Genomic DNA, 27,838 nt, shown 5'->3' with positions numbered 1-27,838 from the left:
CACTGCAACCTTCCCTCCTTCCTCTGCTCTCCCTCTTTCTCTCTCCAATGCTCCCTCCCCCTCTTGCCTAATCCCCCCCTCTCTTTCTCTCTGTCAGTCTCTCTCTCTCTCTCTCTCTCTTTCTACACACACTCTCCGATGCACACACGCAGAAAAGGGGAGAAAGCCAGAGAGGAGAACTGCGGCGGCACGATGGGGATATTCCGCCTGCGTGGGCTCTGTCGCTGAGGCGTCCGGAGTTCAGCCTCTGTGTGTGTGTGCCTGTGTGAGTGTGGGAATGCATGTGGGAGTGAGTGTGAGCCCCTGTCGACAAGGTGCCGGGGAAAAGGAAAAGAGAGCGGGTTGAGAGGAGGAGAAGAGAGGGGGAGTGTTGACTCTGACTGGAGGGAGAGGAACCTCATGCCACTGGATCAGAGGACTCCGATGTGCAACAACTACTCCAACTCCTGCCGCCGCTGCCTGTCCTCTTAACTTCTACCATGGCATAGCCTCCTCTTCCAGCTCGCCTGTAATCCACAAGGACACGGGCATGCATGGGCAGAACCAGGGATCTAGGCTAACGCATCCTTTACGTCAGTGATTCACAGTCTGAGGTGAGTCGCTCATCTCTGCTCTTGTCCTCTCCTCTATTTCACCTCTCAGTGTGCAACTGCAACGGGGAAAGTCTGTTGGAATAACCACTGGAGGTGGGAAATCCGAGGGATCTGCTCACTCTGTGGGACTGAGCCTGGGATTATCCACGGGGAATGTTTTCACTGGAGATTTTCCCGTTTGATCGGCTGATCAAATATCAAATACGTGTGGCAGATGAAAGGAGGTAAATCTCAGATTGATTTGAGTTTGGCTTAGTTCCCTCTGATGCTGGGGGGGAAGTGGTTAAGGGGGATTTTGGGCAGTGTATGTGGAATGTGCTGACTTTAAGAGACGATTCAGTCAGTTTAGAAAACTTTGAACATAAAAAAAATGTTTATATCTCAGGTGGAATATGAGTTCACTGCCATTTCTAGGTGACATTTCTGAGATCTGGCAGGTCGGTTTTCTGTTTCCTGAGAGGATTCTGATCGACATTTAACCTGACTGGCTCAGCATACAGAGCTAAAACAGTGCTTACGTACAACGGCTTACGTACAAGGGCTTGCATGATGCTGCATTTCCTCTCAGTTTTGCAGCTGAGTGAGCATTATATAAAACCACACCGGTGTCTATACCAAAAGACAAATGATGTGAGGCGGTTGTCCCACATATGGAGGCAGCAGTGTTTAACATCACAGCGAAAATAGGGAATGAGCGCCGGCCATCAGACAGTTGCATCTGATGAAGGACCTTACCTAAAGGCTAACCTTGATTAATGGACTGCATGAAGTCATCTACTTACAGATTGTTGAAGAATGGGTGTGTGTGTGTGTGTGAGCGTGAGGGAGAGAATGAGAGAGAGGACCCTCACATCTCCACTGTCCTTCAGATGCCACACAAAACGCATGTCACTCCCACTCATCTCCACGGAACCTCCTGCCATCGCTCTTCGTCTCTCCTTCAACCCTATCTCACATCAACGCTCTGATACAATCTCCACTCTGCTCCATTTCACTTAGCGCAGACACTGAGAAGAGGACTGAGGGAAGATGGATAAAGAGAGAAAGAGATATACTGTAGAGCAAGGGGAAAATATATTGTCTGTGAGAAATAATAGAGAGAGTATGCCGGGAGAAGATATTGAATTATGTTCTCTTTTTTTTGTATTGATAGGTATTATGTGCCGACATGAAAAGCACATACCTGCTGTCACGGTCTTTATGTTATGTAAGAACAATTATATGAAATGACAGGATAGACATGAAAGAAGGTTTCCGCTTCAGAAAGAAAAACTAATTCATCCGTCGCTGCCTGTCTTCCTTTAACCCCCATGCTGCCTCTGAGAGAACTGGGCATGGCCGTCCAGGAGCGATGGGCATGTTGGCCCACCGCTTCAAAAAGCAGATCTTTATTTTTAGGAATCAGTCATTTCCAGCCTTCACTTCACGCAGTAATGCCTGCCTCTTATGATCGTGCAAGAAAGGAGTGTGTGCACGCCACCGCAGGACGTGCAAATCACTCCAAATGTCCAAGTACATGAAGATGTAACGGTAGAACAGAGCTACAATTTCACACTGAGATGTCAAAATATGTCAGAAAGTGTGAGGGAGCATGTGAGGTGGGCATTCACCTGGTGTGGCCTGGCTTGCTGGGAGGGATATTCATTCATCCAGAAAACAAATTGTTCTCCTATGAGAGAGTGACTGCTTTTGGAACAAGCCAGATGTTAGCTTTCATGTGGTAATAGGATTATTCATTAAGAGGCCAATTTCTTCCCTGGGAGCGAAACAACAAGGCCAAGCAGTGGAGGTGAATGCACGTGCGTCTGCTGTTGGAGAGGAGAAGGTGTCGTTGTGAACGCACTTCTGCTGTTCCCACATGATCCCACCTGGGTGTTGTTGTTGTCAGTGTGCCCTGGTGTAGTGGCGTGTAAAGCATGTGTTCCCCAGTGCTCTGCGGTAGGGGCCCATCAGTGGGGCTCCGACAGCCCCAGAGGCAGAATAGCAGAGGAATGGAGTTTTCTTAGGTAAAGCTGAGTGGAGCTGCGACCCACAAATGTTTTTGATTAACAGCTATGCATTACCATAATGACCAATGACAAAGGCTACATCTTCAAATAGCTTGTTTTGCAGGGTTAGGGTTAGTTAGTAATAGTGTAAAAGCGACTCGAACCATAATTTCATCAAATCTTTCTGCGAATGACTGTTACCAACATTCTGACATGTATTGTATGCACAGCTAAGACTAATTAGACCTTGACAGGCATACCTGGGAAGAACTTTACTCAAAAATGTATCAGCATTTAAAACTATATGTATTTGTGGCCTGTAAAGTCACTTAACACAGCACCCTCTTATCCTCTGATACTTGCTGTTCATGGGATTCAGTTGAGCTCACAAAATGATACATCTTATCGACAAGACATGATGGCTTTCGCCGTCTACTCCCCTCGGAGCCAGGGTCTCTATTTCTGTTCATGGAATCTTCTCTATGGCTTCATCTTCCTTCTTCATTATTATCCGTCTATTTTGTTCACAGTCAATTCTGCTCCGCTCAAGCAGAGTGAAAACTACACACCTAGAACCATGCTCCTGTTTATTCCAGTCTCTTGCTCTTGTTTTCCATTTTTGATGTGTGTGGAAGTGTGTGTGTGTCATGTTCCTTTTGCTAGGGATGACTAGGAGGAATCTGAGAGCAGCAGGGGAGTTCTCTAGTTCCCATCAGCTTTGAAACCTCAGCGTGGCTCCGAGGCAAAGAGAGAGGGATAGACAGAAAGAAAACAACAAAGAGAGCACAGAATGAAAGGAAGAAAACTAAAAATGAGTAAGAAGAGAGAAATAATGTTCTGTGGAGAGACGAAGAGGAGAGGAAAGGGAAGAGTGATCCGATGCATTCTGATCAGAGCCTCTGCAGCACATATCCTTTCTTGAGGTCTGATCTCCATCTAGCATGCATGTTCACTGACGTATGGATTACAGGCTTCCTCTGAATCCATCAAGCTCCCGAGAAGCCACCTGGGTGCAGGCGGAGCACACCAATTCAACTTAATACGGCGAGTAAGGGAATAACAAAGAAAAGCACAATTCAGTGGGGACAAAGTGAGTAGAAAATAATAAGGCTTCAATGTCCGCAGGCTACAGAGCAAGCATAAGAAGTCCTGCATGAAAACAGCAGCAGGCTGACATACAGTAAACTGGGTACTTAAAGCAACTTAAAGCAATATAAATGTAAAATAAATGTAATATATGAATGCGGAAATATATGTAATGCACATAGGGCTTTTCAATAAATGCTGTGCATATGGTAGAAAACATATAAAGGGTATTTTGAGTGCTGTGGATTAACTGCAAATCTGGATTTATCCTATCAGAGTATCAGCATTAAGGGAACACTACGTTTATGTAAATTAATTAACCACACCATAAAAGTACAGTAACGCTCAAAGACTATTATGCACTAGGTCAGTGCTTCTCAAACCTTTTTCAGTAATGTACCCCCTTTGAAACATTTTCTCAGCCAGGTACCGACCGACCCCGAACATTTTTGATCGAAAAAGCCTACAGTATATAAATAATTACAATATAGTGATGTTCCCTCAGTGTGTGATTTATTAACTCCTTCGTGCATGAATTAAAACAAACTAAGGATATGTTCATCTTCATGCATGAAAAAAAATAACATCACGACATTTTTTTTTAAACAGATTTTTCCAATGAGACTTTCAATTGAAGTAATATATGTTTAACAAACGAATGAACAAAATGATATATTATGCAAAACTATAAAATACAATACACACATTTGACATGTTTATACGAGGACCCCCTTGGTGGTTCTAGAAATATTTTATATAAAAATGTTTTTTCTATTTAACTTATTGTACTAAGATTATTTTTCTAATCATGCATGGTATTTTTTTAATTCACTTTTTTTTTTATCTCACGTACCCCCTGCAGTACCCCAACGTACCCCTAGGGGTCCGCGTACCCCCATTTGAGAATCACTGCACTAGGTCATTACGATAAATAATTTGGCCTCATCCATGAGGTTTATTTGATTAGAAATATGTCCCAATACACATCATTGTGCCAACACTACTGCTTTATACTGTAGTCACATTAACAAACTCACTGATCCTGGATCTGTATGTGATTGTAACAAGGATTATGTGACATCTGTCCTTCTCCTGGGTTTATAATGAACTTTCATGCTGTGCTCTATACAAAATGATAGTTTCCGGTGTTATTTAGTCATTAATGCAGCACACACGATGAGCAAAATCTTCAAAATGGTGCTTGGCAACGGCGCAGTGGTCCATGATGACTGAGCTACAATTACTAGAGAGACAATCTCTTCAAATCCTGTGTTTCCAGTGCCATTCCATTTTACAGCATTAAGCTACCATTAACTGACAAAGGATTTGCTGCGTTTGGTGTCAGCTTAATGCACTGTACTGCAGTTATCGCTCAAACACTGACCTGTACAGTCAATCACTCAGCTATATATACCCTCACATCTCACCCGGAGAGCATGGGAGCTGCTGCAGCACAGAGACAGAAAATAAAGACCCAACAATAAACCTACACCGTCTAATGACCTTAGCAACACAAAGTAAAAGTAAACGACCAGCCCGGATATCTTTTCACTGCATAATCAGTGTGCTCTTAAGAGGCACATCAAAGACTTTTTAAAAACACCACTAAGCCCCAAGTAATTATGAACAGAGGCTGACAGAAGAGAGGAACGAGGAAAACAAAACATGGGTAGATAAAGCTGGATTACTTTGGAGCCTGGAACTGCTACGCTTATTTGTTCAAGCAGCATCTGAGGCCACGCTGAGCTGTAATAATGTCACACTGCAGTGATAGGATAGCAGGATTTTGTTGATCATGTAGCACAGGGATGGGCAACTTGGATGGTGGTGGGGGCCACATAATTGATGTACTGGCCACCAGGGGGCCGCAGATTCACACACACACAAATTCCATGTATTGTATGTAATTATTAACAAATATACGAAGTCTGACATCTTCATTGACATTTTACAATCTCTCAGGGAACATCCTCTTATAAGCTCACTAAACAAATATCAGTTCACAGACATTTAATTTAATTTTTACAAGTGGCATGTTTGTATTGAACAGGTTATTTGTGGAATAAAACTATGTTCAACTATTGGAAAGCACGGAAAGTGCGTGTGCATTGAGATGAACCATTAAGATGATGAAATAAACATGAAGTCATGAACACTACCCAGACATTAGTTGTCTAACTTGAACCTAAGACACTTGTAGTCTGTCTCTGCATTCCCCTTATTCCACAATAAGGGGAATGTCAACACAGACACCTGTCAACCCGCACTCTGCTGTTCCTCAGCGCCGCTCCCCCTCCCTCCCGCTGAAATTATGAATGAAAAGCGTATAGTAATCATAGATAACACGGCAGGGTCCGTGACAGTTTGTTTTCATCTGATTTCAAATAAACAAAGTCTTGGCTTTTAGAATATTAAACTTGTTTCGCCAAATTCAGATGATAAATACAACTTTGAAGCTTGTAAAGGCATAATTACAAGCGGCAACTTAACGTCACAGCGGGCATAAGAACAGCCGGTGTTTCTTGTGAGTGTTTCCCCGGGAAACAAACACAATACACACAAACGCGTCACAGATTATTTTTGCGGTATTTGGCTGTATGTACGCACCTCTCGACGTAACTAGGAGTCTAGTGGACGGTATCAGTACTACAAGTAAACAAATAATTACGTTGTTTATAAATTAATCTGAGGGCCGCAAAAAGAGGAGGTGGGCCGCCATTTGCCCATCCCTGATGTAGCACAAGGGCAGACTCCCTTTGTTGTTTTGAGAATGTGATGCATTTAAAATATTGCAGGGTTTATACATGACATTGTCTAAAGTATTGCTAAACATTACATCCTTACAGTATAAGACCTTTTTTTAAAGTAGGCATGAGGTCATTATAAAGTCATCAACTTTTCTGAGTCACAACCACTTTTTTCCCACTCAGCAACTCGAGGAACAGTGAGGTCGACAAGGAGGTTGGTGATAAGATCCGTCTCACAGCCATCCCAGTTTATCCCATAGGTGTTGAGTGGGGATGATATGAAGGCTCTGTGCAGGCTTGTCAAGTTCACACTAGAAAAAACACTGCTTTAAGAATTTGGCACTGTCGTGCTGAGAAAGGAAGACTGTTGGACAGCCCAATGCTGTATACTTAAGTATTAAGTATATTACCATAGACAAATACATAGATAGGGAACATTTGTGTAAAATAAATAAAGAGATAAGTTAAAGTCTTAATGAGTACCAAGTTAAATGCTTGAACCGGAAAGGCTGTTAGGCTGCTAATTGTCATGTATAGCCATATTTCCAGCATTTACTCAATTCAACGGTTTTGTGATGCATACTATATTAATGAATTTTCCCTTTGGTTGGGCAGAAGCGATAAAACTGAATTAGTCAAGATGAAAGTTACAGTAAATGTTCATACCCCGGGTAAAATGAGGACACTGAAATCTCCACCTTTTAAGATTTAACCCGCGGGCGAGCAAAAGTTCTATTAGGCAACTGCCATTCAGAAAACTGCAGACTCATATGCCATTTAAAATAATATATGGCATTTCTTAAATTCAATGAGTGTTACATTGAATGAGCACTGAGCATAAAGACCATTAAAGAATAATGAATTACTGCAGTAATATGGATTGTCCTTGCAGCAATGCAAAGCTTGAAACAATGGCTGAACTAGTATTCCCAAGAACCAGCAGGGCTAAACAGCCTCTCATCCCGGAGAACATGAAGTCGTGTCCCTGGAAATAACCCAAATAATGACCCTCAGCACCAGTGTGACAGCAATGTGAGCTGAGTTGCTAAAACAAGGTCAGATGTGAACAAGTCTGATGTGTTTTGCCTTTCGCACTTGACCCTGTGAGCTCTGTTTTTGGTCTGTCCTACTGGGGAGAAAATAGTGGGTCAGTTCACTTCAATTACTTGCCCCAAAATAAAAGAAATTATTAAAAGGATCAGGCCCTCCTAAAAAGGGGCAGCTTTCGTGATGAGTCATAGCTGTTTATGCAAGAGGCCAGAAGGTGGTCTTCTAGCCGGAGGTGAGATACAAGTGCTGCTGCTGTCGCCTGGGCCTGTACCCTGTCTGTAAAAATCAGATATGTGGAGCCAGGGACACATCATTCAGCCTGCAGCACTGACATGTCAAAATGTATCGCATTTAAAAGCGAGGATATGATACAATACCATGAAACTGTTTGCATTGTGAAGGCTGTGTGTAGGGAATGAGAGATGAGAAAACACTGTTGCTGTTTGGCCTGACAAGCTACATCCATGTCTTTATATCTGATGATATAGAACAGGGTGGGGCACCGTGAAATGTAATTAAATATACGTTTAAACAAATTGCAAAAACTGTTTGATCTGGGCCAAAAATAGCATAGACGTTTTCGCTGACCTCATTTGGAGAGGGGATGTAGGGTAACAATGTAATCTCTTATTTAAAATGTCATCCTTTGACAGTGACGGACCAGGAGAGCACAGCAATGCTGGTGATGGATGATAGCCGGGCACTAAACATTGTATTGTCAGACAAACAAAACAAACTATCTTCCACTGGAAAGATTCAAATGCTGCACAGGCAGATTGTATTTGTAAATTGCTATATGCAGCCGTGATTCTTCCCCTTTACATTGTCATATACTCTGCATTCATTGCTCAATCAACCTATTGTTAAGAGGGTCAGAAGTCTTTGGGTCGTTATATGCATACACGGTGGAGTTGTGCTTTCACGTATAAATGCACTACGTGTTTTAAATGTCATGGTCTTTCTGTGTGCATTGACTGGGGCTGATGATTTCATGAGAATTTATTTTTTATATTTAACCTTTATTTAACCAGATAAAAGCATTGAGATAAAATCTCATTTTCAATGCTGACCTGGCCAAGAAGGCAGCAACGTTACACATAACACAAACATATAAAATACAGAGAACATAACTAAGAAAACAAAAGACGAAAAAGCAGTCACTACATTGTGCACATTAGGACAGTAAGAAAGGTACTACTTATTACTGCAAGAGCAGCTGGTGGTGAGGACTTCAGACAACTTCAATTTAAAACATGATATTGAGACAAGTGCCGTCAATTTGAGGCATGATTGAAGGTCATTCCAAGACCAAGGACCATAATAAAAGAGACTCCTTTTTCCAGCCTCAGTCCGTACAGTAGGTACCTGGAACCGTATCCAGGCACTGGATCTGAGGTTGTAAGAGTCACAAACTGGAGCAAATCTGGCACAGATGTACAGTGGAAGCTTACCTAAAATGGCTTTATACATTAATAACAACCAGTGCTGCATCCTACGCATAGTAAGTGAGGACCATCCAGTTAGGCTATACAGTGTGCAATGATGAGTCCTATAGGGTGCATTTGATATATAACGCAGTGCAGCATGGTAGAGTGGGTCAAGTTTGGCCAAAACAGTGGGACAGGCAAATCTATAAATGGTATCACCGTAGTCCAGCTGGGACAGGAATAAGCCAGAGACCAATCTTTTACGGGAAGAAGTTGAAAAACAACAAACGGTATTGCATTATTTATTTACTTTTCACGTAGTGTACGATGCACGGTATAATTTATCCATGTACTGTATGGCAGAATATCTTTCCCAATGTATTTTGTGTTGGCTGTATACCGTTTCCACAAACATTGTTTGCACTGTTATACCTGGGTATTTGGACATATCTGTAATTACCTATGTGATAAGAATCAAACAAAATTGAATGCACTACAGAAATCTGCAATCTTTTAACCTGTCGGTATGGGCATGCTACAATACTGGGCAATGTTTGGACATTTTTAGTGGCGTCTGTCAATTTGTGGAATTGCTGGGTCCATCTGTCTTTAATAGTTTTTTTCAGTTTTACCCGTGGGATTCTTTTGACAAGACCTTTAAAAAATAAAAAGAGTCCCAATGCCTGTGAGATATTTGGCATGTGGCACACAAGACAGGCAACTCAAAAAGTTAGGTGTGATGAAGATATTCTGAGTAAAACTATTTGCTTTCCATGCTAAGTGTGTGGAGTGGCAGCTTTCTCATTCTGGAAACATGTTTTATTCATAGAGGAAAAGTTGCCATATCCTAAGTAAGAAGGCCAGGCCAGCTTTTGCTGAAGAAAATCTGAACTTTTATGCCAACATACTGGCATAATAAAACTGCGTGTATACAAGAGATTATAAATGTCTGGACATGAGACTGTTAGATATAAGATAAATTAGTCTGACGGTGGCTTTCCTTTTTCAAGCAGAACCTGAAACCAAGAATAACATCAAGCAATAATGTGATGGTGAGAGAGAGACAAAGGCTCCCTTTTATAGCTCCTGGTTAAGTGAACCGACATGTTTGAAAAAGATCTGAAAATAATTCCCTGTTGACTGAGAGCAGTCATGGCAGATAATCTTAGACTGGTAATCCTGAGCATGCTTTTTGTAAATCAGAAGGCAGAAGGAGCATTATATATATCTGTCAGAGAATTAGAGGCTAACTGAGTTGTTATTCTGAGACCATATCTGTGGTAGTGGGGAAAGATAATCCCCATTTCATATTTATATCTCTGGCTAGGATTTTTCTCTTTAAGGGGTTAATCTACAGTTCTTTTAAAAACAGTCTGTTTGCAGGTATTGGCCCTATCTTTTTTTGAGTTTCCTTGACTCTGTTTATTTAGTAACTGAATAATATAATGTGCAATACTTGCATATACTAGAAGACTAAAATGTGCTCCAAAATAGGGTTTTAATCCAAGTTTTACTTAATAATTAACTGTGATAGTGAAAGGTCAGACTCCTGCTGAACCTAATGAACCATGGAAATCACCTGCAGACATCATGCACTGTCTACAGCACACTCAGCAGTATGCTGTAAGTGTCAACTAAGGGTACTTGAGTGTGTTAGAGTTTGTAAAAGCAATGACTGAACGCTCCCAGACAAACTGAGACACAAACACTGATTCACAAACACTCATCAAGTAGAAGAGGCGGAGGAGGAACTGGTAGTCAAAGCTGTTTGAACTGGCAATGATAAATGAATGAAATTTGGAGTTATTGGTTTCACAGAGAAGGAGATTAAATGTACCAAGAAAATCTGCTAAAATCCTTTTTAGCACATGCTGATATTGCAGTTTTTTGTAAATAAACACAGTAGGATTGGAAGACATGAAAGACCCTAGCCAACTGGCAATAAAAAATAAAAGGTTAATTTTCGCCGCCAGTGTTGAATGAAGAAATTATAACTATTTTAAAACTCAAGTATTCCTAATATACTTATGTATTAAGGGGACTAACTTAAAATGTAAGACAAATCTGCTCCTGTAAAATACATATTTGCTTTCCTTGCGTATGTCTTTTTCAGAATATTCATTACATATTTCCACCCGTTCCACCCTACGTCGTTTTCTGTCAAGTAAGATGTTATGGTCTGTCAAGAGTCTTTGTCTAAGCCATTCTGTACAAATGATTAACACAGTGTCTCTCTCTTTATGCTTCTCAGGAAACATGGTGAGCAAGGAGAGTGGCAAATGCATGCTCACCAACTCAGAGTCTGACTCGGAGGCAGCGCCCTCGACCTCCCTGGCACTGGAGGTGAAGTATTCTCTGGAGGCCAGTCGACAGGTGAGGAAGAGGAACAAGGCCCTGCAAGTGCGTTTCAAGGATATTTGTGAGGCACAGAACGAGCAGCGGGAGGCGGAGTTGCATGCAGCGGGGAAAGGTGGCAAGCCCATCTCATACAAAGTGGCGTACCGCAAATACATGACCGTCCCGGCCCGCCGATCCATCCCAAACGTCACGAGGAGCACAGGCGTGCAGACGTCACCTGACCTGAAGAAACGCTATCAGACCTTTCCCTTTGAGCGCAAGAAAGGCCACACCCTTAAACACGTGGCGGCCGTGGAAACTTATAAAGGTCAGAATAACGGTTTTGCCATGGAGGTGAAGCAGTCCAGGGCTGCTGAGCAGGGTTTAGATGAGGAGGAGGGGGAGGAGGGGGCCAGCGGGGGGAGCGGAGTCCGGAGGACCAGGGCTCTGCTCCATACTAATGAGTGCATTGCCACAGTGGAACAGCACACTGCACCTGATGGCCTGTGCTCTGACGCTCTGCAGCTCAGTTGCTCTGCAGACACAGACTGCCTTGCAAACACACAGAGAGGAAGAGGAGCCGGAGCACAGAAAGAGTACCAGCTCTGCAGCGTCCCATCCAAAGCCAGGGCAGGATTACAACACAGGGAGGCCGATACAGACCGCTCGGCCAAGAGGCAGCTGCTAAATCTGGAGGAGGGCTCGTCCCGGACCCTGCCGGTCAGGGCCTCCAAGGTTACCGGCCCCCTCGCCTGGAACTCCCTCACGCAGGTGGAGTGCCTGGACAGTCCGTCTGTGAGGAGCAAGCGGAAGAAAGCCCTGCAGCTCAACGGGCTGCAGAGTCAGACGCTGCCCCGCTCCAGTGCAGGCTGTACAACACAGGCACAGTGCCACACAGGACAGTTATCAGCCCGGCCTCTACGGGCGATGGAGGAGCCTCTGACACCCTGCAGAGGTGGGGAGGCTGGTGGGGCACCGCCTGGCCAAACACAGGAGGCCTGCAAGCAAATAGTGCCTGTGAATCAGGACGGGGAGGTTAAAGCACAGCTCCAGGCCATGGAAAATCTCATCAGCTCCAGCCAAGAGACCATCAAAGTGCTGCTGGGGGTCATCCAGGAGCTGGAGAAGGGGGAGGCCCACAGAGAAGGGTAAGATCTCACTTACAGCTTGTGCTTTACACTAGAGATGTACCTTTTGGACTTTTTCCCTCCCAGTTCATATTCCATTATAAAAGGAGTTAGTACAATAGTACAATACAAAATGAGTTCAAATCCAAAACCAGAGCGATGTTTCTCCCAAATTTGAATACCAATTTGGAATCTGCATCGAAGTAAAACTTGAAAAAACAGAAACCAAAGATTACCTTAGCAACAGAGTGAATGGCCCACCATGAATTAAGTGATTGAGTAAACACTCAATATTTTAACAACATAGACTAAGAAACTGTGAATCAGACACTTAATGGTTTATACTCAATCTGTCTAAAAGATTAATATTGGGGCTGCTACTGATGCACCAAATGTGATTTTTGCCTCCATACTTTACAGTGATGTCAAGCATACGTTGGCAAAAAAAGACGGGGACAAATCAGAGACACAGGGCCCATGATTCAGCATGAGCAGGACAAGTCCCCTCTTGACGTGTCACATCATTTCTAAATCTTAAGGACAGGCATGTACGTGTGACAGCTGTTCAGCAGAGCCCTACGTTTTGAAAATGAGATTACAGCTGCATGAAGCCGGGTTGATGTGGCTTTTACCTGGATGTGCCCATTACAGCACAGTGATCATTTCCCTTTCAGATATGACAGAGCTGCTGCAGAACTTATTAATAGACGATGCATCTTACCAATTTGGGCCCAAGTGGTGGTCACCCATTGTGTACTGTATAACATTACCTTTATAGATATGGCCTTAAAACCATATTCAACCCAATATGTCTAAATATCAGAATTTCATTATCATGATGCTGAAAAGAATATAATTCCAAGGGGAACGTACAATCATGGAGTGATTTTTTCAAGTACTTTGCTAAGTGCTAAAAAAAACTAGAATTTTACCAAATGGCCTTATCCAGCTGCATGCTGTGTTTATCTAGCAAGTCCAAGGCCTTTGAAAAAAGTAATTTACCCTCCAATGGAAATTGAGTATATATATATAAGGGCTGTAGATAGCATCCAACCCAATGAAATAGAGGATTGTCTGTCCAAAGGGACGAGGCAAACAAAATGGCCAATCTGTTGAATGAATTGCTGGGGCTCTGCACCAAGATCACTATCTGTTTTGACCAGCACCGTGGAGAGGTATGGAGTGAGAAAATACATATAATCAACATCATACCAACCTGGAGTGTAAAACCTGTTGGAATTTACCACACAGGTACATGTCAATCTTCTAGCCTCACAACCACAAAAGTGTTTGAAAAGCAACTCTCCATATCAACTTGACTGAATGACGGGGTAAAACTCCTATTCAACAGGGCTTGAGCAAAGCACAGATCTTACAACAGTGTGAGGAAAAAGCAATCATCCTCCTTCAATCTTTCACAAGGCAGCTTTAATCTCCTTATCACCAAACTCATAAAAGTGTGTTGTGAGTGAGAAAAGTGTGCGGACATGTGGTGCAGCATGGGGAGCCATCGTCTCTGTGATGCCAAGCACATCTGGCTTATCAGATGTGTCTAAAGTGGCGGGTGGGAGAGGAGAGGAGAAAGAGAAGAGGCTTTACTTGTAAATAAAACGGAGTGCCTACTGTTTAATAACAATCACATTGTCTTCCCATATGTTAATTGTAAAACTCTACATTTGGTTAAACAAGTATAAGGTTCTTGTAATCCTTGTAATCTGAACCCAACTAAACCTCTACTTTCTTCCCCTACATATTTCTATTTTTTCAATCAAGCCAAGCTAAAAATGCTGACTATGCTTATGTCACACTACATTAGCTTCAAGCTCCCCTTACATAAATGTCACCGATACAACACATAAGAGTGCCCTCAGGCTATAGGTGAGCTCGGTGCAATTATCTAATGTATAACTGCTCACGTTATAGGACATTTTTCATGTTAAGAAATGCAACGCTGGGTGCATTCATCACAACGCGTGTTCATGACATGCTGCTCGGACACTAATTGAAATTCAATGGCTTATGTGCTGAGACTGATAAAAGCACAAGACACAAATACACACATACAAAAAGGCTATGGAAGTCATGATAAAAATAAGTGAAATATTACATTGATATCCTCAAAGTTAGTCTACATAGAAAACCTTAAGTTTCTATGGTTAAAAAAGCAGGCGCACATCCACTGTTGCACTCAATAAATCTAACATTGAGCAAAGATGCAAAGGTTAAAACAGTTTAACTGCTGAATAAGAATGTTAGGCTCTGCGATTGGCAGTCTAACAAAAATGTTATGTTTTAATACCTTTTGATGAATAATCTAGAAATGACCTAACATAGTTACTTTGTACTGATTATTCAACCTAGAATAGCTAATTGAAGTCGCCTGACATTGTATATGCAGAAAATGACTTTCAAAGCCCCTCTATGCATGCGAGCACACATTCATATATATCCCTGATTAACAGCAGGGCATACAATACAACCCAGTGTGAAGGGTGCGCTGCAGTTCTACAGCACATCATTGGCTGCATCCAACGGTACAAAGCTCAGGAATAAATATGCTGCATCATCAGCCAGTGTTGGCAGGCTGGACCCAATTCATCACACTCATGGGGACTTGTTGCTAGCCTGTCTATTAACACTGTGTATGTGTGTTTGTTTTAGGCTGCAGCCACACAAGGACGATAACGGAAATGCACCGAAATCGTTATCAAAAAAGTATTCCGTCCACACGAGACAGCTCATACCGCTGGAGACGCTGTAGTACATATGCCGGGCCTGTAAGTGGCGCTGTACTTCTGCCACAAAATACACCAAAAGCAGCGAAGAAGACTTCTCGCGCATGCATGGTTGCCATGGTTGCCCTTCTGTTTATTCTCCGCGCTGGATTTAGCAGCAGAGGTGGGGTTTAGCCGGTCAACATGTCCGTTAAAGTTTAAATCTTCCGGACAAAATCAGAAAAGTGCCGGTCAAAGGTCTTCTTTGTTATTTATTGAGCTTTAAAACAAATGAATAACGACTCTATATAATAATATAAGAATAATACACGGAGGACGGAGCCTCTCTTTTCCTCCCCCTCTCCTGACAGCCGGTCAGTAGGCCTATCCGTGGTCTCATGCAGCTGGCTGATCCAGTAATGAGTGACCTGACAGTAAAAATAAACATATTTATAACTAGTTTAGGTAGTTTGAGAGGTAATTAAAATAGCTAAGGGTGATGATCTAACTTGAAGTGTGTGTTTTGTTCCGCTCATCGCTCCATCACAGCGGGCGGAGCTGCAGGTTATCATGCAGAGCTGCGTGTCTCCTCTCCTGTCCGATTAGACTTCACTGGCGTTTATGTCCATATCGATCAAATCTAGCTGGAAGCTCCTGCTGGGTGCACTGTCCTGCGAGAAACCGGGACCTGGCTCCAAACACTGGGGCTATTGCGTCATCGTTAGCAGTAAATGATCGTTATAGGGCGTAATCACGGAGCCGTTTGGCCCCCCAGAGCGTTTCGTCCGCAGATCTACCCACCTTGGGACCCCGTTATCGTTATCATTTTCTGCGTTTCCATGTCAGCCTCGTGTGGCCGAAACGTCTATCAGATAGACGGTTCGGATAGACTATATCTGATAAAGAACTGATAGAGAACTGTAGCAGATATGACCGTTATCGTCCTCGTGTGGCTGCAGCCTTAATGCCTTTGGACTCCCACCCACTCAATGACCTTTGGGAGGGCTCACCTAGTAGCACATGGGGGGGGGTAGGGAGGATAAATATACTGTTAATGGCAGTTTTGGCTTCACTCTCTCCAGGGAGGCTTGCCAAAATGAGTTCTGCTCTTTTATTTTCTCTTATCAACTCAGTGTGAGAGAAAGGTGGGGAGGAACGAGGGATGGGAGAAGAAAAAGATCTAGACAGCGTGAGGACAAGAGATAGAGAGCATAAGGGTGAGTTATTCAAAGGAGCGAGTTGCCTGTGTAACCCATCGGCAGAGTATTGATCGACTCACCTCGATGGAGTGTGGAGATGGCCTTGGACCATACCACTCTGGTTTCTGGTTATGGCAATCCCCTAAATGACAATGCTCCGAACTGCAAACTTCCCAATATCACTGCACTTATTCTCTTGTCGAATTGTCTAAAATTGGCGACAGCTTTGAAAAAAAAGAAAAAAAAGGGAGTATATCACTAAATGGAGTAGATTAGGAGAGTAAATGTATGATAGCGGTTTAATTTTTGGTGAGCACCTTATGGGCTGAATCTCTGAGAAAGACTCAAAAAGAGGGCTCTCCTACTACTACAACGATTAGGACGAGAATTAAGTGTTCACGTCAGCCCATAGACATCAATAAAGAGGAGAATTCAGTGACTTTGAACTACCAGTCATTTTAGAAATGTCAGGGATTTTTGGTGAATCGGTTTATTAGAGCAAAGGCCTTATTCTGGAACATCTTAAAACCTTGACAAAACAATGTTTCTTTTGAGTGTGCTTTTTGCTGCAACAAACCCAGCTTCACATATTTCATAACTGTCTTACAAAATGATTCAAGTAGTTTGTAATTAGCCTGGTAAAAAAAATGTCAAACTAAAAACGGCTTTGTTAAAATATCAGCTACGACAGTTAAACTGGGTTTTCAAGACTGCTTTCATAGGTCATGATCATAAAAAACAAAACAGCAGGGCATCTCCTTCCAGTCCATGCCATTGGTGAAGTAAGGCTACAGTACTTCCATATGTCGTTAATTATAAGAGGAAACTATGCTGCCAATCAATAGGCACATTTTCACATGATAATCCAATAAGAAAGCCATTGAACCTTTGAAGCATGAAACCAAGCAGTTCCATTCAGGGCCATCACCTGGTCTTTAGCGGCCCCCTTGAGAAATGGGGATCTATAATGGGACCTTGGTTCATGACAATATTTCATCTCAGCAGCAACTGATAATAGAACAATATAGGGACACACAGGATATGAGATAATAGGATATTGATGGGTTTGAATGTGAATTCAGTGAATCAATATCTCAATTAAATTAAGAGGGGTGGACTATAAATTGCCAAAGGACCTTCTGTTATAAGCAAAATTGTCAACATGTATCTGATAAGAGGACCCAGCTCATTGCTGATGCTTTTTTTATATTTCAGATGATAAATGGTTATTGAAAATATGTAAGATTACTAAATGTTTTACAACAGTATCTTGTTCAGAATGGAATAACCATGATTCAATTTCTTTAGTGCAAGTAAAAAAACGTTGATATTAGGATAAGTAGTCATATTGGGCATTGGGAAATTGTGTTAGTTTTCTTACATTTATATAGAAAAAATATGTCAATTGATCAATAACGAAAATAATCCTTACAGTGATATTATTATATCAGAACATTTGTAATGTAAGTGAATGGAAAAGTAACAATCCTGTCACACCTACTGCTTATAAACTCTTTCTTTGTACTACTTTGCCTTATCCGACCTCAAAATCAGTCAACCAGCGCTAATGGCCGACTCTGTGCTCTCTGTGCCCTGGCTGCTGGACACGGGCCACTCAGGAGGGCAGCATGACTCCTTCCTCACCCTCATTTACTCGTCTCCTGCTAACGAGGGGTGACAAACAAGATGAGAAAGGAAGGTGTGAGGGAGCAGCTTAACAAAGTCCTGTAATTACTCATTCACGACTCTTATCTTCCCCGCAGACTCTCCTATCGAACCGGACAGGACACGGCCAACTGCGACACATGCCGGAACAGCGCATGCATTATTTACAGGTGAGTGGCCATTCCTCTTCAAAGACACGATGATCCAAATGTGCCCTGTCCTTTCTCCTTGAGGGAAAGTGAACAGGTGGAAAAGGGATGTGGAGAGGAGCAGGGGATGCAAGACTAATGTGGATGCTGTTAATGAGCACATGGGGACGTGTGACATTTACACATTGCTTCCTCTCTCCATCTATGCGTCAGATTCTCCCACACAGCTTCATTCACTGAAGGGTGTGAAGCAGGAATAGGGTTAGCTGGATTTAGATATAAAAGGGCACAAGGTTGAAAAGCAGAGAGGATACATGCAATGGAATGAGTGAGCACAGAGCAGAAAGGTGAAATGAATTATCCTCCGAGCATAATACATTAAGTTGCCAAGCCAACTGAGTTTCAGCATACTTTCAGTTTCAGTTCAATTGAGTTGACAACCAGTACAGGCGTGCGTCCAGAGTCATTAGTCTACCATGGTACACAGTACTATGAAAGTATGTGTGTGTGAGTTTGTGTAAATTGCTGCTTTGGATTTGTGCATGAATGACAAGAAATCAATGTAACAATTAGTCGGCAGCAGAAAATGAATTGCCATTTATTCCAGTGTTTCAATAGCTTTGAAAGAAAAAGTGAGATTTGAGATTTGGCTGTGAATTTAATCCCTTCCAGTTTCTGACAAGTTGTACATTTCAGCTCTCAGAATTAGTCATGAGAATTAATCAATATAGTTTGTTATTTAACATTTTTTAACAAATAGCTGGTGAATCACAAACAGCTTAATGAAATGTGGGGTAAGGGTTACCATTCCAAAATGCTGAAGTTTAGCAGGTTTATTCTTTACTATGGTTACAATATTTGCTTAAATTTGAGTCATAGGCCAAAGTATTGGATTTGATCTGACCTAATTTAGCTTCTAGAGAAAGGTCAGGGGATCACCAAAGTCATTACAGAATATGACAGATTGTGCTTTTGGGACCTTGAATAACTGTACCACATCTCAGCAATCCATTACGAAGCTGTCAAGATAGTTCACTGTAGTTCACACCAGGAAACCTCATTGTGGCACAAGGAAAACATTTTACGGGACCAAAGTTAGTAGTACACTACCTCTGGGCATCATGAATGTCCTTCTAATCCATTCCAAGGTTGTTGAGCTATGGATTTAAGTTGTAAATTAACTGACAATGGCAACTATAGAGCCAGGTTACCAGGGAGGCTAGAAATCCATACCTGCTTGTGCACATGCGTACTGATGGTTTTTTCTCTTTGGTGACTCCTTCCAGTCAGAAACAACAGAGAATTAAAGAGAGGGGATCAATAAAATGGTTTTAGTGTATAATACTGTTCGCCTCAGTCGTCACTAAACCTCAAAATAGCCATGTATATCATGTTCTATCTACTGCTCCCAATAAGCCCCTAGCTTAACTTCAACCAGCTCCTGCCACAGGTCTGTTTCCTAAATTGTGCCAGCACCTCTCCATGGCCAAGGGGTGGACAACAAGAACGGTTGGCTTTACAAGCAAACACCAATATGAAGTGAGCTGAGCTGAATTATGCCATATAATGTGAAGGACACTGCAAGAGCACAACATGGCATGGGGGAATTAAGAGGCAATGGCAGGGTCAAAGGATAGATGACATGGGACAGACTGCTGGGATGGGAACTCAGCTGGTATTATAAATGAGTCAGCAGCATGTTTAATGGTAACTCTGTGTGATTTGGCCCTGGGGAAGAGAAGGCCCTGCTCTCTGCGCTCTGGCTGCCAGAGCCTCACTGTGCCCGCCTCTGAGACTCCAGAGACGTTCACTAACCATCTTCCCGAGTCTGTGAGAACAATCTGCAGCGTGATAACAAGTCTAAATATATGAGCAATTCCATTCTGAGGATCTTTTTCTGTACTTAAAACTGTAGTGTTGGGAAAGGTGCTTCAGTTATATATATCGCCATGACCTGTATTCCCAATGAGGGATTTAAATATGCAAAACACAGGCTGCAATAAAAGCTATGATTAAGTGTGCCCATTTGAATATGAGCCAATAATTTATACGTGTCATCCATCTTATTAGGTTTTTTCCATACCTGCTCTTTTAAATCCCCAGAGAGAATCAGATTGAATGTTATTGAAAAAGGGGTCACAGACAAAACCAGGTCAGATTTGGCCCTTGAACACACAACTGTCTTCAAACCAGCGCTTTACTATATCTCCACATTTTGCTTCCTAGATCTGCCACAATCAATTGATATGCTTCATCCACAGGAAGTGCACAAAAACAAAAACAGTACAAATCTCGCCAGCGCCTGGCAAGGTTTCAACTTGATACAGGGCAGAAATTCCTAAGTGAGATGTTTGAAATATATTAAATTGAACCAAGTCCTCCTTTAAGAGTCTGGCTTGGCATGGTAAATTGTGTTGATTGGACACAGAATCAAAAATAACAGTTGTTTTCACACAGGCAGGAGGATTAAATGTCAATCTAATTACTTAGATCTCCATGAAAACAACCTCTCCGGAGCTGGAGGAGCACAAGATAGGAAGCAGAGCTCATAGAGAAACAAACACTGTATGTGGAAAGGAAAGCTGTCTGTTAGAGGGTTTTTTTCTGCGTTCATGTCTGTGCCATGGCCAAACCCCTAATTCCTGCATTTATGATGTAGCTGGTCTCATGACCGGAAAGGGCATATACGTCTATAAATCATTTTTAACTATCCAAGTTAGGAAGCAGCCATGCATTCTTCAACATAATCAATTTGTCCAAGAGTTTATGGCATCATCTCAGAGCCCATCCTTAGCATAACAACTGTACCACATCAATACGTTTCTGAAGGCGATAGGCATGGATTTCAAACAGAATACACAAGCTGCTGTTTTCTGTTGTCCTCGTTTGGTCCCACTTTCCTCATTTTAAAACCATCTTGAACTTTCTTTTATCCTCTCTCTGTAACTTTCTCTCTCTATCTCACCGTTTGTCCTGAATACCTTATCTCCTCCAAACAGCTAACGGTGTGTGTTCAAATGAAATATGCAATGCTTAATACAACATACATGCCATTAAGACAGAATTGTTGAGGAAGGGATGAAAAGATTATTGTAATTCAGTCCATCATTACAGGTGATGTGCTACTGAGAAAGGTGGGGAGAAATGTACAAATAAAGTAGTCTGACAGTAAGCAAGACAGACAAACAGCGAGAGGCTGGGTGGGAACAAATGAGATAGACAGGATCGAGCAGAAGCTGGGGATTTGAAAAGCATTACACTTTATTTTACAACCCGAGGCATTAAGTCGTGAAGGGTCTTGACGCAGAAACCCTGTAATCCCATTTTCCTCACATTACATTTAAATGGGCTAATGTGCTGATCAAACGGGAAGATAGATGTAAGTGAATGTGATTAAGGGAGGCGATTGGGGAGGTCCCCGACACTGGGAGTCATTGTTCACAAAGGACTATCACTGCAATTGTGTCATTAGCTTGCGATTAATTCAGCAACAGCTAATCATTAAACAACTATCTGTATCTGATGATAACATTGTATTTAAATAACAAAGCTCAGTGCATCTAATATGATATTAAAAAGGAATGGGTATTTAATAAGGGGGAAATCTCCCATCTATTGTGCAAGGCTATGAAAATCAATTAAGCGTGGCTAAAGGCTGAAGAGATGATTACATTAGAACATATGGAAATTACGGAGCAGCCAGCCTGTCCTGACGCACCACTCTGCTGGGGGAGGATATCTCTTTTTGTGCAGGCATAATGATGTTTTCCAACATGGTGGCAAGCCGGTTTCCATAGCTACAAAAGTGATCCTCGGTAGGACAGACAGTGTGAAGGGACGGCGAGGTTAGTCAGGGAGCGCACATTCACACCCGCGGAAGATAGGGCTAGAAATAAAAGCAGGCAGGGTGAGAATGTGAAACAGGTAGACACCGAGAAGGATGAAGGTGACGAGGAGAGATAAAGTCTTGCGGAGGTTTAAAGTGGGGTAAAGGGCAGGTGAGAGGTGTGTGTGTGCGGGTGAATGATTTGAGTTTTTCTTTTCTTGGACGTACACTTTCTTTCAGAGAGCAGGAACATGACAGGAAGAGAGTGGGAGTGAGTGAGAGGGATACAGAGCAAGAGAGGTTAAAGACTGACAAGGTCCAACGTGTCTTCTTCAATTGGTTCCGAACCCACAACCCACTCTCGGCTGTGGGACATAAAGATGCTAACAATATTCACTTTTACTAACAAAAAAAAATCTAATCTAAATGTGGAGCACCACATCAGGGCCCGTGAGTTTCATAAGGAGGTGCTGATAACTGGGCGGCGTAGAAATGGATACATTTTTTATTAAAAGGCCTTTGGAGTACGTTTCAAAGATGAGATGATTATCTTTTCACTCTATTTTTCCCAAATGAAGTTATGCAGATTTTTTTCCTTTCAATGACATTTCAATTGTGTTGCTATGCTGCTCCCAAGACACATGCCACGTCACCTCGTCTTTGTATAAATCTCCTGGCAGAAAGCTGCATATTTGATAAGAGTAGCACATTTAATTAGTAGGTGTAGCTCTAACAAAGATAACTCGGGGTAAGAGGAAATGATACGCTACCAGGACCACTGTGTTGAGAGCACTGTGAATCTACTGGTTGTTCTAATATGTACACTGAGGATCTTCCATGGAGTGTGTTTATGGATTTAGTGGGAATTCAATACAGCTAATAAAAACAGAAAAAACTAAAGATAGCATGTGAACTTGAAAGGGCATTCAAAGGATGTAGCTTACAATGTGTCATCACACACACCAGGAATCGAGATAAATGGTGTGAACGACGTGTCAGATGAGGGATGTAAACATGTCACAAAAAAGTGACATTTCTTTATTTTAAGTACTAAAGCCCTTCAGGTTATTCTTGTAGCGACTCATTTTCTTTTTTATTTGACCACATTGATATAATAGTTAATGTAATACATATAAGAAAAAATGTAGTGTAAAATGTGCCTTTTTGGTTGATAAGGATGCAAGTGAACACACATTCCCACTGCAAATACACAAGTAATGCTTAAATACTGATATAATGACTGTAAAGTGTTATGCTAACCCCTAGATTCCACCGGGTCCGTCTGCAGCGCGTTACGGGCGCGTTACGGCTGCGCCGCGGTGCTCACGGCGATCGCGGCCACTCTAGTCAATGGGTGTTATTCCACCACACGCGGCGCGTTACGGCTCAGAAGTGTTCCAGAAGCGGCTCGGCGCAGGGCTCCTCTAAAATTAGGATCGAATCCTATTTTTGTCGCGGCGCAGCCGTAACGTAAGGTCGGGCAGGCAGGAAGTGGAACTTTCAGAGCATATATAGCATATATATATATAGATATATTATATACACACACAAACTAATTTTGCAGACCCTATCCCTCCGTAGTCTTTCAAGTAGGAGGAGAAATGCCAGCGTTCTCCTCCGGTTTACAGGCACTGTGTAAATTATATATATAGAATAATTATGATGATGAATGCATTTTTTTACCACTAAAATACAGCAACACGTCTTTGATTCATGTCGTTTATAACTGGAATATTACAGTTATTATTAACTTTGTCTGTACAAAGTAGCCTGTCCAGGAAATATGCCCAAATCAACAAAAACTGCGAGGCGGCAGGCAAGACTCTCCGCTTCTGAAATGCTTCTGAAACGCGCCTGGTAGGGTATGACGCCGGAGGAGGCCGGACCAAAACCGCAACGCGGCGCAGACGGACCCGGTGGAATCTAGGGGTTACACACACAACATGAACTGTACAATATATAGCAATTGAAGATGATCTGCTGGTTGTATCAATATGGTTAAATTGCTGTGTCCTTGCAAGGCGAGAACCTGGAGCCGTGGATGCACAGCAACAACAGTATCAGCAGTATTAGGCTTACACTGCAGTGCGAGGAAAATCCTATCACTGTTAGAGGCTAACTGTGTATCTGTTTGTGTGGAAGAAACACATCCCAGAGAAATTGAGCAGCATTAAGCTACAGTTCTTCAGGAAAAAAGGAAGACAGATTACTCTCCCTGCCTTTCTTAATTGAAGTCTTTTTTATAGGAGTAATAAAAAAGGATATTGATATACTCTCTGCTTCACTACAGAATGACACCACCACACACTCATTAGACTCTGACAAACACACCGTCATTGATCACAGAGTCCTTTGATGCCGTGTTACTCCGGTTATTTGATCTGCAAGAGCCTGTTCATTTTTCAGCCCATGAATTACATTTAATGTGTGAGCTTGAGTTTGACTTCAGAAGACACCGTGATCTTATTATAAATCATGACGCATAGGGCCGTGATTCACACAGGAAGTGCAGCTCCCTGGGGCAAGACCAAAGGAAATTAAATGTTCTAAAACTGGTAGAAAGTTACTAATACTGAAGAGAACCTAGTGAAACAATTAACAGCAGGAGAGGATCAATAAAGTGATAAGATAGTGGAAAGATATTAAAAATCAAAGTGTCCTCCGTCAGCTCAATTTTGGACCAGTTGAATGCCAGAACGAGTAAGTTGAAGAAGATGGGGTAAAACAATACAAGGCATGAATTACTTATTTCTTAAGTCAAGAATAGATTACATGTTGAAGATGTTACCGAGCTGAGTTACACACCTGAGGACAAATATATGCGGCCAAGCATAAAAAAGTCATTGTTGCCTATTATTTGTGGTCTATTTCAGGTTTACACATATTAACACCCTAATTTACTTTAACACACAGGTGCATGAAGACAAACACAAACTGCAACAGACTTCAGAGAAGTGAAGTGGATTTACACCAGTGTAATTAACAGCCTGTGATTTATTGCCAATAGCTGCAGTGTTCTTGGCCGCCCAGTTTAAAGGCCTGAGTCAAACAAATGCAAAGTGCTGAGTGTCTGGTTCAGCACCCAATCATTACACCTACATTTATGTGTGTTCATCTTACCAATTCCAAAAGCATCAGGGTACATATTAGAAACCGAGGTATTTTACCGTGACACTTTATTTGCAATCGTCCCATTTGCAAATTCTCATGTGTAATGCCTGGAAATGATTATTTGGCAGTGCTTTGATGCAACTGACAGAATAATGTGCACTACAGCTCACACGTAAAACTCATCATAACCAACTTCCAGTACTTTGTAATGAATATATTTTCAATGAAATGTTCTCTCGGGAATATATCTTGTGTAGCAACAGGCAATCACGCCATGTATTTCAGTCGGAGCGGGCGTCTGATGCCTAGCTCACCTTGAGTTCTGCATAATCTCTCACTATGTAAAAGGTAGTGTCTGCTGTAGCCAGACAAACTGCAGTATTCATGAAGTGGATCCTGCTGTCGTTATGCAAGTCTGTCCGACTCAGGCTAGTGGCTGGAAGAAGCTTTAGCAGATTAAAGTTCCTCTACATTTAACACAGCTGAGGCAGTAATCTGAGTTTCACTTAGCAGAACCTAGCAGTCAGATGTGTGCGGGGGTGGGATTACAATGATGGCTGGAACAGATAAATCCCCTAGCACCCTGGAATAAATGAGGAGAACACAGAAAAGGGAGAGAATGTGTTTGTGTACAACTTGGCATCCATATCTTTGCTGATGTTGCAATGCACTGTACATTGATCACAGCAACATCAAATAAAGCTAAATCCTAAAAAGCTGAGGAAAAGATCTGCTGCTCAACACCCCCCTCTCCAAGTGACCAAGTACTCCTCACTGGGAAAAATACTAATGGGCTTCCCTCTCGCTTTATGAATCACGATAAGAATGCAAATAACACAACCACCACAGCGGCGGCAGCAGCCAAAGTGGGCAGCCAGATGTAATTAAAAACAATCTGAATTGGGAGATTTTAAAGGGAAATAAGGATAGAGTAAGCCATCAAATGTAGGTCGCTTCAAAGGCTGAGCAATGCTGCGACAGATGCCTGTGCTGAGGTCAATGAGAAGAGGCCAAAATGTAGAAACTTAATATGGTTAGAGGCGGAGTGTGGCGGTCAAAACATGTCAGGATTAAAAGAAGCGTGAAGGGGACAGAAACCAGAGTGGTCTCAGTGTTAAAGGATAAAGGAAGAATATACACAGCAAAAGCAAAAGTCAAAGTAAAGGTTGGTTAAAACAATCCATATTTTCTATTGCAGTGAATACAAGTGAAATACACCAATTATCACATTATACACCAAAGCAAATGATAAACCTAGTTTGCCATAACCAAATGCTGTCTCAGATTTGTATGTATAACATGTTTTGCACTAGCATTTTAATAACTTGCTGTTAATACCAGCATGATATAATGTTTGATCTGACTTTGTGTCTCTGTGTCTTTGCTGCAGTGTGGAGCTGGACTTCAAGCAGCAGGAGGACAAGCTGCAGCCGCTGATGATGAGGCTTTGCCCTTCGGCGGACGGCCACTTCCCCTCTTTGCCTTACCCCCAGGAGGCCTTCACCTCCACCCCGAAACGCAAGTCCAAAGCTGACTCCAAGAAGCACGCTCGCTGGAAACTTTGGTTCCTGTAAGAACACAGGACCGTCTCCTCCCCCACTACTGATGCACAGGATTTATGCGTCTGTCTACTCATCCATATTCGTTTGGTTTAACCATAGGCTTCAGTTTTGTTATCAAATCTCTTTTGGTACACCTGGTGTTAATGGAGAGCTCCACCACTGGATACTGAGCCCCTTCTTGCAGAGGACAGGATGTGTACTGGGACACATGTGCGGATTCCATGGAAAATTCAAAAACGTCATGCTTACCAAAAATTGATGCAGAGTTATTTTTGAACTAATTTCTTCAAACAGGGTGTGAAATTACACCAAGGGAATGTTTTCGCAGATCAACAAGGTGAGAAGACAAATTCGACTTCCCTCTGTCTATTTGCATATATTTTTCTAGCTGACGTCCACAGGGTTCTATTCTAGGATTAGTCAGTGAGCATCACATTTCTATTCACCAGTTGGGACTGTCTTTTTTTCCCCCTGCCTCCAGGAGAGGTCGGCCCTTCAGCCGCCACGCTCTGAGGTCTACAGCAACAGCATATCGCCGTACTGCAAAGCACAATTAACACTGTTCAGGATACATTTTCTGCAGAGTAAATAAAAAGAACTATTTTGAGTAATAACTCACATGTAGATCATCTACTAAGACTTTCATCACATCTAAAGAAGAGACCTTAAGGACAAAGAAGTCAGAGATGTTTATTCAATCTCTTTGATCCACTTTCTATCCATCTCTAATATGTCTCCTTGAATCCACTGACTTTGAAGTAAAGAATGAATAAATAACAGTTATTTTCTTAAAAACATTTGCAAAGTTAGACATCAATGTACTTTTTTTCTATATAAATATATATCTATACACATTCATTTTAAGGTTTAGTGGAATATATTTATTTGAGCTGGTGTGAAGGGGGCTGTGCAAAACTACAGTGCATAGAAGGAACATTTCTGATTCTTAATTCCTTTTCATCGAACCTAGTTCTTATAAACCTCACAGTGCATATGATCATACTGTACCTCCATGAGTATAAAACGAAAGAGTTCTGGCTCAAAAAACAGAAAATTCAGTTCAAAGTTCAAAACTTTTGTTCAGTCAAGAAACCAAGTATCACAACACATTGTTGGTTTGAAGCACATGTGAGGGGAAACAGAAGATAGCTGTGATTGTATTGCTGCAGTGTTCTGCATCAGCTAGTCCGTTAGCGACTGAAGCCGAGCCACAGACTGAATGTGCCACTTCTGATCACAACCAGGGCTTCTACAGTG

At 42.1% G+C, this 27,838-nt stretch overlaps 2 protein-coding genes across 3 annotated transcripts in view; one reads left to right on the top strand and one right to left on the bottom strand.

Annotated features, from left to right (window-relative positions):
* dock1 (dedicator of cytokinesis 1) overlaps positions 1 to 27,838 on the bottom strand; it is a 162,132-nt gene that overhangs the window by 63,790 nt on the left and 70,504 nt on the right. The gene's annotated exons all lie outside the window — the stretch shown is intronic.
* LOC117473617 (inhibitory synaptic factor 2A) lies at positions 345 to 27,499 on the top strand. Of its 2 annotated transcripts, none has more exons than XM_034119290.1 (4): positions 345 to 593; positions 11,143 to 12,376; positions 18,032 to 18,103; positions 26,410 to 27,499. In XM_034119290.1, exons 2-4 carry the CDS (start codon positions 11,148 to 11,150, stop codon positions 26,591 to 26,593), a joined length of 1,485 nt encoding a protein of 494 aa, XP_033975181.1. In that variant the 5' UTR covers positions 345 to 593; positions 11,143 to 11,147; the 3' UTR covers positions 26,594 to 27,499. The 2 variants fall into 2 exon arrangements, with proteins under 2 accessions (XP_033975181.1, XP_033975180.1); XM_034119289.1 differs by lacking the exon at positions 345 to 593 and adding an exon at positions 751 to 817.

Source organism: Trematomus bernacchii, unplaced genomic scaffold, assembly GCF_902827165.1.
Source record: "Trematomus bernacchii unplaced genomic scaffold, fTreBer1.1, whole genome shotgun sequence".
Taxonomy (NCBI): domain Eukaryota; kingdom Metazoa; phylum Chordata; class Actinopteri; order Perciformes; family Nototheniidae; genus Trematomus; species Trematomus bernacchii.
The sequence above is the reverse complement of the archived record's forward strand: the minus strand, read 5'-3'. Positions and strand labels throughout refer to the sequence as shown.

Bases quoted from the DNA above. Each gene is read 5' to 3' on its own strand.
- LOC117473617 (XM_034119289.1), top strand. The intron at 12,377-18,031 runs GTAAGATCTCAC...TCTTCCCCGCAG, and splicing joins GGGGAGGCCCACAGAGAAGG to ACTCTCCTATCGAACCGGAC. The intron at 18,104-26,409 runs GTGAGTGGCCAT...TCTTTGCTGCAG, and splicing joins AGCGCATGCATTATTTACAG to TGTGGAGCTGGACTTCAAGC.